Source organism: Patella vulgata, chromosome 2 (genome assembly GCF_932274485.2).
Source record: "Patella vulgata chromosome 2, xgPatVulg1.2, whole genome shotgun sequence".
Classification (NCBI taxonomy): Eukaryota; Metazoa; Mollusca; class Gastropoda; family Patellidae; genus Patella; species Patella vulgata.
In genome coordinates this window covers 18,093,339-18,106,299 of record NC_065880.2, presented here as the reverse complement: position 1 = coordinate 18,106,299, position 12,961 = coordinate 18,093,339, and the positions used below count along the sequence as shown (strand labels likewise).

Here is a 12,961-nt window from a genome sequence, read left to right as displayed (position 1 = left end):
GTACGCGCCCCATACTAGAAGTTTCGTGCGTATTAAATTTGGGTTATCATTGGGTTTAGACGATGAGAAATTAAAACATATCAATTGTGGGTTGAAAGTAACTGTGATACAAGCACCGGTAATAAATAAAATATATAAAGAAGCACGGATAATTCAAATTGTCTCAATAGCCCAATCAAATGATAGAAATAAATTGTATGTCCCAAAACGGCCTAGTTTGTGTTGATCAGTTACAACTTGCTAAATAAAGAAGTCAGAGATTTAGACCGCCTGCTCCCTTAAAATTAAGACGGAAATAAAAGCTTCAGAAGTGAATTCCGATTGGTGAAATTGAAAGCAATGTAAGTTGACAGATTCACATAACGGCTAATCAGATGCTAACGTTTGTCAATATCAGCCGTGGGCAGTCAGTTTCATGCAAGGAAGATTACGTTTTACATTGATATGTCATAGTCAACTACCATTTCTATCATATGATTACGATTTCAACACAATGAAATACTATCAACATTATAGGCCACGCAGTTCGATATTGATAAAAAGTTGGCGTGGCTCAAGCCTATAAAGCACACCACATGTTTCGCTTAGATTCACTTGTCGCTTGATAAAACTGTGGTAATCACCATTCCGCATAGCTTTATTTGCTTATGTTAATTTGACCAGTGAAGTAAATTGGACATCACGAGATACGCTTACCATTGTAGTTTTACAGGTGACAAAAAATCAAATCGATAAATCATGTCTATACCGAAACGTTGTTTATAAATTCACATAGTCGTTACTGTTATAATTAAAGATGGAGATAAAAATTTGGATATACATTTTCTTCAATTTAATTTTGATAAAAGGTATGTATATTTATTGTCTAATTCTTTTGAATTGTCATATCAGACTACTATTATAAATGTCACTATTATGATCAATATTTAAACTTGTTATAGCTTATACATCAACATTACTTAGGAAAAACTTATGTCGTCATACTCATTTGTGTGTTTAAAGTATATTAAGCGTAAAAAACACTTTCGTTGATAAAGGCTTTCTCCAGCTTTACTCTTATGGATATCCCCATACATTTCGTTAGCCATGTGCTTTTTAAACTCATGCTACAAGACATTTCGATGTGATTAGGTCAAGTCTTCCCACCCGGGGCTAAATTTACACGGCTACCCAAGGGGTACATTTGGTTATTCTGGATGTGTATAAGGTGGAGTAAATTTTCTTTCAAACAGTGCCTTGAGGTATAAACACCTGGATTTGATAATCATGATAGAACTCTTCTATTTCATTTTTATCGGTACAGATAATACATTACTTTCAGACGCGATCCAACTGTATCATTATTCTAAAATTATTGTCGCTAGCGAAAACAAACCCTAGCAATTACAAATTTTATAACTCAAATAGCAGGATTTGAAATCTATAGATACACGTCTACGTACAGCAGAACTCATCAAAAATAAAATAACTCATAAAAATTTGAATGAAATGGTGTATTGAATGGAAATTAAATGAAATGGCGTTTTTAAACGTTTTATACTTTCCTGCATCAGAAAACGAAGATAGACATAGGCCATGCAGTGTGCTAAGAGAGAAAATTTTCCAAAACAGAGGCGTTTTCATCTTCTCTTCATCGAAATCCAACTGCCATGGGCCTTATACATGTACACGAGAACCCGATTTTTCTTTCAAACCGAATAACTATAGGGGTCATTCCTGCACAACTGACAAGGAAATAAAATGGAATGGGGTTTAACATAATACTTTTCTGCTTCGACTGGGCTAACGAAGACGATCAATGATAAGAGGGAAATTTCTCGACCGCCACTGGGATTGAATCCGGGAGGTTAGTGAGAAAATTCCTTACTCACTTATTCACCGTGATTTTCGGTACTGAATGATCACAGATAAAGCGATAAATATGGTTTAACCTTCACTCGACACGGACGAAGGAGAAAATTGTAATATCCGGAGAAAACTCCACGAGGTTATGCAGGCAACCCTACTCCTTGCCACATATATAAACTCTGGCCTCTACCCATGATTTATATCGCAGACGTTAGACCATATTGAGCTTCATCGACTGGTCAAGGGCATTGTGAGGATCGCAAGTCGTGCATTTTCATTAAGTCCGGCTTTCAACCAGCGCTAAAGAGCATGCAGATTATTGAAGTATAGATTTACTACATATATATATTAGGCCCAAAATGACCTATATGTGATACTCCACTACCGTCCCAGGCTAAAGGATTGGAAAGATATGACGGCCTTTATTTTATTTTCTAAATGTTTTAAATTTCAGTTGATTCGACGACATGGATAACTACTTAACGAGGGGGGTTGGATGGCCGAATGGTTAGCAGTGCGCTGTATCATAAGGCCTGTCATTGAGTCAACTGGCGTAGTTTCGAATCCCCGGTATTACGTGACAAGGAGTAGGGTCGCCTGTCCAATCTCGTGGGTTTTCTCTGGGTCCTCCGGTTTCCCCCCACTGCTAAAGACCTCTACGCGCAAGCGAATTATTGAAATAAAAAATTAAACCATATGTTAGTCCCGAAATGATCTAGTTTGTGTCGAGTGGACGTTAAACCCCATTTCTCTCTCTCTCACTACTTGACGAATCCCGTGTGATATACAAAAGCAAGAAATGAACAAAAAACCTACGTTATTATTCATTAAATCTCATCACATTGTTATAATGCAAAAGTTTGTTTTATACCCTATCAGTTATCTCTTAATGTTACGCATAATACCACATTGATTTAGATTTTCTAATCTGTTAGATTAGTGTAATGTCAGTTCCAGACAATGATTATCCGATTGACGACATGATTATCGATAGTATCTTGCATATTTCTAAATATAATGATATGACTTTTTCTAATTTTTTTTGTAAGTGTCATTAATACAAAAACACAAAAAAAAAAAAAAAATAATAAATGCTCCCCCCAAAAAAATTAATATAATTAAACAGCTGTTAGTTAAGTGTCTGTTTCAATCTATCATTAATAGGTAAATTCTCTTGCAGAGAAGTGCAATTGTAATATTCATGTGGTGCCATAATTTGTAGTTAAATGGTTAACGAAATTGACTGATATTTTTGAGCTGATTTAATGTAAAGACAGTCACAAGCACTACTTACCACAGAAACACCACTGGATTCAAATTTCCTTGTAGTTGATTTTAGAACGGCTAGATATTATTTTAAAAACAGAATGATTTGTTTGACTTGTTAGGGAAATTATTTAAGTCTATATTGTACAGAATTATATATATACTATTCAAAAAAAGTAGGGGATATTTGATTTTGGGGGCATAATACTAAAATATGCAAATGACTACGAAAAAAGTCACTATAGAACCTAACAGAAGAAACATTTCCAGTTACATGTGACGCCCAAACGCACCAATAGCTACCGCATGGAATGCAGGTGATGCTTGGGATCATCATGGGGGTCCAACCCAAGATTTGCACGACTCTGACTTTGAATGTTACAGTCATTGTGGCATTGAATTCCAGGGTGGAAACATCAGTTTAATTGTTTTAGTGACCAGAAAACAAATTTTGATATGCGTCGGCTTACCCAAAATGAAAGGTTACGTGCCCTTGGCATGCTACAGATCGGCACAACACAGGCGGTTGTGGCGCGGACGATGAATGTTTCTCAGTCTGTCATAAGCAGGCTATGGTCCAGATACCGTGATACACAATCTGTACAGGACAGACCACGCTCAGGTCGACCAAGGGCGACAACTCAAGCCCAGGATCGATTTATCCGTACCTTGGCCTTGAGAAATCGTGTCATCACAGCAAATCAGATCAGCGCTCGTCTTCAAACAGACACTGGTGTGAGAGTGAGTGGCCAGACGATTCGGAATCGACTGCATAGGGGTCACCTTCGCGCCCGACGTCCTCGCGTGATCCCTTGTTTGAGAGATCATCACATTCAGGCAAGACGTCGTTGGTGTAGGGATCGTCAACACTGGGATAATCGACGCTGGAGCAATGTGATGTTTTCAGATGAGTCAAGATTCACTGTTGATTTTTTGGACAGACGTAGGAGGGTGTGGCGTCGTCGAAACGAGCGCTTCCAAGACGTTAACGTCATCAGACATGATAGATTTGGGGGTGGTTCTGTTATGGTGTGGGGAGGCATCACTGTTGCTAGAAGAACGGCTTTACATGTTGTTGCAGGGCGTGTTACAGGCCAGTACTACCGGGACAACATCTTGGCAGTCCATGTTGTGCCGTTCGCACGACGTCATGGCCGCCGTTTCATCTTCCAGGATGACAACGCAAGATGTCACAGGGCCAGGATCGTTACAGGTTACCTCCAACAACAGAACATCACCACATTACCTTGGCCAGCACTGAGTCCCGACCTCTCCCCCATCGAGCATGTCTGGGAAATGCTTGGACAGAGGTTACGTCAACGTCAACAACGTCCTGCCAATGTCCAAGAACTTGCTGCTACGTTGCAACAGGAATGGGACAATCTGGACCAAAATGACCTTAGACGTCTCATTAGGAGTATGCCACGTCGGATCAATGCTTGTTTGGCAAACAGAGGAGGATTTACCCGTTACTGACTTGGTTGTGATGCTGTGGTAACTTTGCTGTTTGACCCCGGGTATCATTTTACCCTGATAATGGTCAGTCTGTGCCTTACTTAGTCTAACGATCATTTGGAATAAATCGATGAATGTGAACTTCATTTCATTTTGTCATTTGTTTCTTCGTCAGTTTCATTAGGTGACTTTAATAACACTTAAAAATCAAATATCCCCTACTTTTTTTGAATAGTTTATATAAAGAGAACAATCTTATTGGAAAAGGGAAATGCTGTTCAATAGTTTGTACTACGAACCAAAAATACTTTATCACAGTATGACTGAGCTTTCTTAATAAATAATATGACACAGCTGACGTAGGGGATCATGCTGGGAAAAATCTTTTTAAAGAAATATACAACAAAGCTCTTTAAAGAAATGTAATGGAAAATTGTTACAGCTTATCATTTTAGTGATTTGGATGAACTAACAGATTTTATGTAACCCATTTTATGTAACCCATAAAAGACTATAAAAGACTAAAATTATCAATCGATTGACTTGGTACACAATGTTCACGGTTATGACACTCTCGGTTTATGGTTCTTGGTCAATTTGAAAAAGAAAACCCCAAAAACTTGTGGACGCTGATGCCACGGTTATAATCCGATTGACTTCAAATTTGTACACACTGTATACAAAGAAGCGTATAGACTTTCAACGATTTCGGAGTTATAACTCTTAATCTATTCGAAATGTCTTTTGGGTGCTATAGAGGCTAAAGTCATCGCCCAATTGATTTGAAATTTAAACACATTGTTAATGTTCGTGAGATGAACACGTGACAACCTGTGTGGACCGGATGGACCTATTAGATGTTCTAGGGATATGTTTCGTTGCCTGGATACCTATCTTTACAACTATAATATGACTTGTTTACAGTTAAATGATTCCGGATAGTATCGATTTATATCATATAAAGGCTACACATTGAAACGATTGACGAACATACCAAGTTCTCGCAGTAATACATCAATATAATCGTGTTATGTTATACGGTTAAGTGTTTATATTATCAAAAACAACACAATAATCAAAGCTATAATCAAAACAATGACAGATGAAATAAAATCTTATCTATATCTTATCTTGTTACTTTAGAAACAAGGTCATCTGGAAAAAAATGAAAAAATCAAACCTATCTCAACAAATACTACTATCACTTGACCCACTAAAAACTTTAAACGTGACAATTATATCCTAGGCGATCATTATTATTAAACATACATTATGCAAGAGCTAAATCTGTCTATTTCAGGTCTTTCTTTAGGCATGAAATGTTACCTAAATTATTAATTAGACATTAATTAACCTATCCAGACCATAATCAACTCTAGATGGCATCACTTTGTTCTCGGTTCATAGTGGATCAATTTGAATGAATTTTTGAGCAAATTGCCTTTACATTATCTAGTTTTTAACTATTATAGTGAGAACTGCCAACTCGTTATCGAATCTCCCATAATGTATCTTTAATAGTAATTTTTGTTTTGTTCTTTTTAAAATCTCTCGGCATAGACTGTACATTTTGCGCATTGGTACCGCCCCGATCTGGTCGTAATTATACCGTTGGTCGATATTGTTATCACTGACAAAAGGCGGGTCTCCATTGCTATGCAAGTCGTTGTTGAAAATATTCTCTTTTCACTGACTGGCTTGAATCGCCATGTAATATCAATACGTGGCTCTTGGGAAAGACTAGTTTAGGCCAACCTAGGACGTCATTATGCATGTACTCGGTTAACTTCAGCTACAGTAATCATTGTAGCAGCGTTATTTACGCGCGCTGTATCATAAAGTCTGTCATTGAGTCGACTGGCGTGGTTTCGAATCACCGGTTGTACGTGACAAGGAGTAGGGTCGCCTGTCCAACCTCGTGGGTTTTCTCCGGGTCCTCCGGTTTCCTCCCACTGCTAAAGACCCCGATGCGCAAGCGAATTATTGAAATAAAATTTTAAAAAAAAGTTAGTCCCGAAATGACCGAGTTTGTGTCGAGTGGACGTTAAACTCCATTTCTCTCTCTCTCAGCGTCATTTAACTGATATTTTACAAATAATAGAAATATTTATTGTAAAAAACGATGTCTTGTCGAATTGAATTCAATATTACTTCAACAGTTACCATGTCAATTTGATTAAAACACAGATCCTAATTTTCAAAATTTACTTATCTTCATCAGACTACACTAGGACCTGAACGTGGAAGAGTTGATAAATAAACCGCGTTCTATTTGTTTTCGGGGATTGACCAATCAAATGGTCTGTTGACACGCCGAACTGTTTGTAGACATCCACATAGATAGAAAACAAATCAAAACAAAAGTTGTATTACGGAATACCCACTTAAAACACCGAATGGTTGACGTTATGGTAACGAAGGCCGTTCGTATGATCCTTGACGCGACCTCCTACTACAACCCGGTCAGATCTTCATGCAATGAAGGTTATGGAAAGTATAAAAAACCGAAACGAAATATAGTTCAGCAGATTGTTACCATATAGCATATTTATTCGCAATAGCAAATTTCAAATCTTTAGAGATAACAATTAATTTGTTTGTAAAGACAATTGCCGCAATTGTTAAAATCACCGAAAGGGATTAATTACAACGGAATAATTATTCTTTTCTTAGACCCTCCAAAATAATATAAAACCTTTTACAGATGTAGCATTGCATACGTTGTAATATCATAAAAAAAATTGTAGAATTCGTCAATTTGTGCACAGAGTAATTTAACGACGTATAATGGAACTATATTGCTCACCGCATTAGCTTTCCGGAAGCAGTAATACATTCACTAGGTGAATCACTATCGAATAACGTTCGATGTCACTTCTGAATGTATTAACATGTGGCAGATTATTGATTGAGACGGTCATAAATTTACTATTAGATAAGGTCAGTTACGCCCAAGCCGGTTCTTGCCCAGGATCCATAGAGTTATACATAGAACGCTATGCTCGTGACCCACAGTAATGGGGGTTGGGATGGCCTAGTGGTCTAGAGTGTTACCGCTGGCGTACGATCGTTGTTTCAATCCCTGGTGTGAGCGTGACTTGGAGATGGGGGCGCCTTCTGAACTTCGTGGGGTTACTCCGGTTACTCCGGTTACTCCGGATTCCTTCCACAGGAAAAACTACTTCGCGTGCGCTAAGATAATAAACATAAAATAAGACAACTAGTCTGCGATATCACCCTCGGTGGAAGCGGACGTTAAACACTAAAAAGAAGAACAACAATACCCGAAATCTGCCCCTCCAATCTACTTTTGTTCAGTATGTCCATGACCTAATCAATCAAAATAACGCTGTTTTTGGTATAGGTACTCCAAAAAGAGCATAGGCTTGTCATTTATGATCGTTTCATCTGTCCGCATGCCTTTCGTTCGATACCACACTTATACTTGACAAAGAGGTGGGCGGCTTGTCAAACATCATTGATCTCCTCCGGGTACTCTTATTTCTTCCAACATTTGAAAGACCCTTGTGGGCGAATAGATGAAAAAATATACCATATTTTTATAGGCATTACTTGCCATTTATGGCGGTCTCCAATAACTACTGTTCATTAACTGTGGATGTCAAAATTTAAAAAAACTAACGATTCTTCCAAAATGCATTTTAAGTCTAAAATGCATTAGAATGCATTAGTCTATTGTTGCGATGGATATATGTATATTTCACTACGTGTTACTCAGATTCCATTAGACATTAAATATCAAGACTTCCTGCGGGTGTAAGGAATCCTTCGTCCTTGGGTAACATATTTTATCTCTGATTATGTCTGTCTAGTCATCTGTAAATGTTCCCACCACACAGGATGTTACAATTAGTTTCCAACAGAAACATTAAATGTTTGGAGTAAAGGGATGCTTTTACAGGATACATGAAAATGCTCTTAAAATTAAAGGGACACACAGACACACTCAAATTAGTTTTGGTGGCTGAAACCAAATTGAAAAAAAAACCCTGATTGGATTATTTTTTGACTGATCTTTTTAGGGGTTCACATAAATTTTTGTGGTACGTTCGCATTTGAGAAAGAACTTGTTTAAAACAAATTCACACATAACAAATAAATTCTCTACTTTATAATGGCTTTACAAAGACAGTTTATTTGATTTGAAACGGAGAGTCACGTTCACTCGCAGCTTACTTCTAATAGTAATACCAATATAGTATTTGGCATTACATACGAATTTATAAGTGCGTGAATATTGAGACGAATTCCTACCTATTGACCAATTAAAAATATCCGTGTTTACATTCTGATATTTAAATTTAATATAACCCAATAACGTTCAAACATAACATTTGGTAATCCTCAAATTTAAATCAATATTTTTCACGAACTATCTTTTTCAGACCACCCCCCTCCCCCCTCCCTCCCAGAACCTTGGTGTCCAGAGCAGAACATTTCTCCGCTGTTTTGTTTACCTGGACGAAACCTCCCTTTATTTACTGTTATCACAGTTATAGATGCGATGACTTTGCAAAACATTAATGATGAATATGCAATAATGTTATCTATTATACATATCTTTGTTGTCTATATCAGACAGAAAGATAATTCATGTACTAAAATACTACATACGTTTACTAGCCCTCAGTTAACTGGTGTAATATGCGTAGATTGTAATCTTATAGCCCTAGTCACCACAAAAGTATGATACACTGTACCGTTCACGGCACCCGTCTTGACAATTAGATAATTTGAGCAATAGTTGAAATAATCACCGAGCAATGGTCGCTTGACCGAATCACTAACCAAATTATTGAGTACATTTCAGCATAAGTATAAACAGCAATATCGTCGATTCAAAATGAATACATATAAAAGAAAAAGAAAAATGTGTAAGTAATGTTAACTCCTCAAATGGCTGCATGTATTCTAGAATGAGAAAACAGGCCGGTAACTTCTTATAAATAACGGAAGCACTGGTTTGGATCTGAATTTCAGAACACCAACAGCAACTGATTTTCTATTCTTGCATCACTTCCAGAATCTGCAAATAGCGTTTAGGGAGGGATGAACCATAGGAAAGATTTGAAATGTAAAATCTGTATACGCCGATATAGTCCTTTAATCGGGTGTCTGGACTACCAATAATAGGGAAGTGGTATCAGATTTTCTGATACCCATGTGACCTGGAGGTAAATCGTGCTGGAATAATCTTTAATGATGACATTATGAAGTATAGGGTTAATACATGCCGCAATTTATGGATTACAAGTTGTTTTCTCGGCTTTATCAAGCAAAGCATGACAACCACGTGTGTGTGTGTGTGAAATAGCTTTATTTAACTTCCGCTTACACCGAAGTGATATCGCCGACAATCACAGTTGTTGTTCTTGGTGTTTAACGTCCGCTTCCACGCGTAGATGTCTTTCCTGTGTGTCTTGGGAGGGGGAGTAAACCCACGATGTTGAAAAGGCGCCCCTGCCTCCAATTCACATACACTCACACCCGGGTTAGAAACCACGACCGCAAGACAGGTGACCGGCCAGCTAGAGCTCGAAGCGCGACACTCTAGCCCCCCCCCCACACACACACACCCACACACCTGCAACCACAGTACAGTGAATATATAAATATACACACGATATGGAACAACGAAAACATTAATATACAACGAGAGCTCAAGAATCAATTAGAAACCATCAAAGGGGTTGTGAAGCCATAAGGGTTGAGTAGTAATAAACTTAAGAAACGTCGCCAGAAATAAGCTTTCAAATAACTTGTATTCCATATAATTAGTGTGCTATGTGTTACTAAATGCTACCCTTTTCAGAAATGGGTTATAATAGTATTTTCTCGAGATAATATTGCATAACAAATCAGACATCTGTATGAAATTAGATAGTAAACCTGTTGTTATTATTATCAAAGATAACAAATAATTACTTTAATAGTAAGTCACCGGGCTATGATTTTCCAGCCCGGTTCACACTCTTTCTTATCGGGGGACCCCCCCCCCCCACACACACACACCCACCACCCACACACCACAACCACACACCACAACCAGATAGGATATGCTCATTCTATTTGTGAGAGCGATGTCATCGTGGCATTCGTGTGTTTTTTGTTGGCACCTTATAGATTCGGCGGTGCTGTATTTCCGTTTTTGTGTTCAGAGTGGATTTTATTTTTGCAGATTTAATACAACGTAGAAAATAGAGAAAAATGTTGTGCGAGTTATCTTTCCCCACCTGTACCGGAACATTGCGTGTGCTTTAATCAGTTACTTTATAAAAACATAACAATATAATTAATTACTTTATACAACATAACATGGTAGTGTGTAGGATGCATTCTGTCAAACTGCTATAATGGCCTCTTGTTCCGAACAGACACAGCACATCTGTCTGTTGTTATGGGCGATAAATGCTCAAGTCCGGAAACAGTGCCCATTTGCAACGCTTATAATTGTGGCACGCATTAGGGGGCCTATAATGTATCATTATGTATCTGGAGCCAAATTCATATATGTCATTATTTTAATGGCGTACATGTACTCTAAAGATCATATTTGTCATTAATTTAATGGCGTACATGTACTCTAAAGGCCAGTCTAAGTGTTTTCTTGAACGACGATAGCATATCAACCGCAAAACATGTCAGGTCTTTGTTTTTAGTTTAGTGAATGTACACTGAACGCCGGGAAGGTGGAACATTGTTTCTGAACTATGACCGGTCTACTATTAAAGTCTTCAGAGACAAATCGTCAAAGATTTTCAGTAAATGTTTTTGTTATTTTTGGCTTAGGTACTTGTTATTTGGTTGGATAGATAGAAAAGAGCACTTACACTTTTGTGGAGATTTATTTTCTAAGGGCCACATACCTCTGGCTGCACATTTATAAAGGTCTACCATGTAATAACAACAAATTATTCTTTAATTTCCGTGACGCGTTTCAATTTAGGATAAAATAACAATACCATCCTGCTTACAGGAAGTTCTGTTTCCGGTCTCCGTTTTGTGGTCTATGGAAGGACGTGATGAAATTGTGTGATGTCCATTGATAATTTTCTTATTAATAATTACATTCCTTATATTAATCAATTTATATCATTATCGTATCATTGCTTAGATATCACATATCAAATATCATAACACTGTATTTAAATTGATATATAAAATTTTCCGAAACGAACAAATGTACCGAAACATGCTATTGAAATATGTGGATTATCTTCGAATGTTGCTGAAGATTTCACAATTTAAAGAAAAAATCATCTAGCGAAAACAAATCATGTCGCTGCTGCTATAAATCAAACGTTAACAAGCGGAATGACAATATATTTAGTTCAAAGTTCCAACACAAATTGTGTTGTAAATGGAAATGAAATGAAATGGGGTTTAACGTCCTACTGTTGTAAATGGGCTTACGTGGTGAACGTCTCTTTTACATTTATTAGTTTATTAAATCATCAGCTCAAACCAGGAAATAATATGTAGCTGTAAAATTTTATCAGGGCCATTTGCATTTTCTAAATGATCCATTGTATGTAATACATACAGATAAAAGTCATTGGTACTGCGACGATAACTCAGTTGTAACTTTTCAGAAACGAGTTTAAATAGGGAAGATAATCCTAACATAGCAAGAACGCGTGTTAACAAAAATTATGTAATATATATCATTATATACATTAAGTATCACCTCAGTTGAGATATTAATGGGAACATTGGTCAGTTTCTACTTTAAATTAACCAAAATTAAATAATAATTAAAATATGTACAAATATACACAGTGGCTGAGTTACTTACTAACAAATTAAAACCTTTTGGAATATTTAGTCGATACGATTTTGGGGCGTGTCTGTTAGGGGTAACCCACCGCACAAACTGTCTGGCATTGGTTATTCATGATTCCGGTGGTGGTACTGAACAACCCCAAAGCTGTTTTAGGTCGTACAGATTTCAGCTAATCTAGCCTAGCTGTGGTCTGGAAAGTAGATAACTCTTGTCAGGGATACTCCCCCACAACAAATGTATGGCAATTACATAGCTTTGTCAGGGGTACCCTACCACTAGAAGTGTTTGTGTAATACCTGAAGATGTACGTTACACCACTGTACGATTTTCATGAGGTACACTTTTGAGCTAATCTAGCCCAGTTGGGGGGCATGGCATTTTGGGCGTGGAATACCACACCCTCACTATGTTTAACTTCATTTTATTTGTCATGTTGTGCAAGTGAAAACAGATCCGTGGTAATGATACTGCACTGTCAATCCCTAGGTTTTGTTCGACATTATTGCGATTAGTGCTTTCATCGCATTGTTACACCATATCTTTAAACAGAACATAAACACGAGAAACTTTTATAAAAAAACGGGTTAA

General features: G+C 37.3%; 1 protein-coding gene across 1 annotated transcript in view; it reads left to right on the top strand.

Moving 5' to 3' along the window:
• The first annotated feature begins 516 nt into the window (after positions 1-516).
• Positions 517-12,961, top strand: part of LOC126811809 (proto-oncogene tyrosine-protein kinase receptor Ret) — a 106,737-nt gene continuing 94,292 nt past the window's right edge. The window contains exon 1 of the mRNA XM_056099175.1: positions 517-848. Coding sequence (XP_055955150.1) covers positions 797-848 — 52 coding nt within the window. The 5' untranslated portion in view covers positions 517-796. The remainder of the gene's footprint in view (positions 849-12,961) is intronic.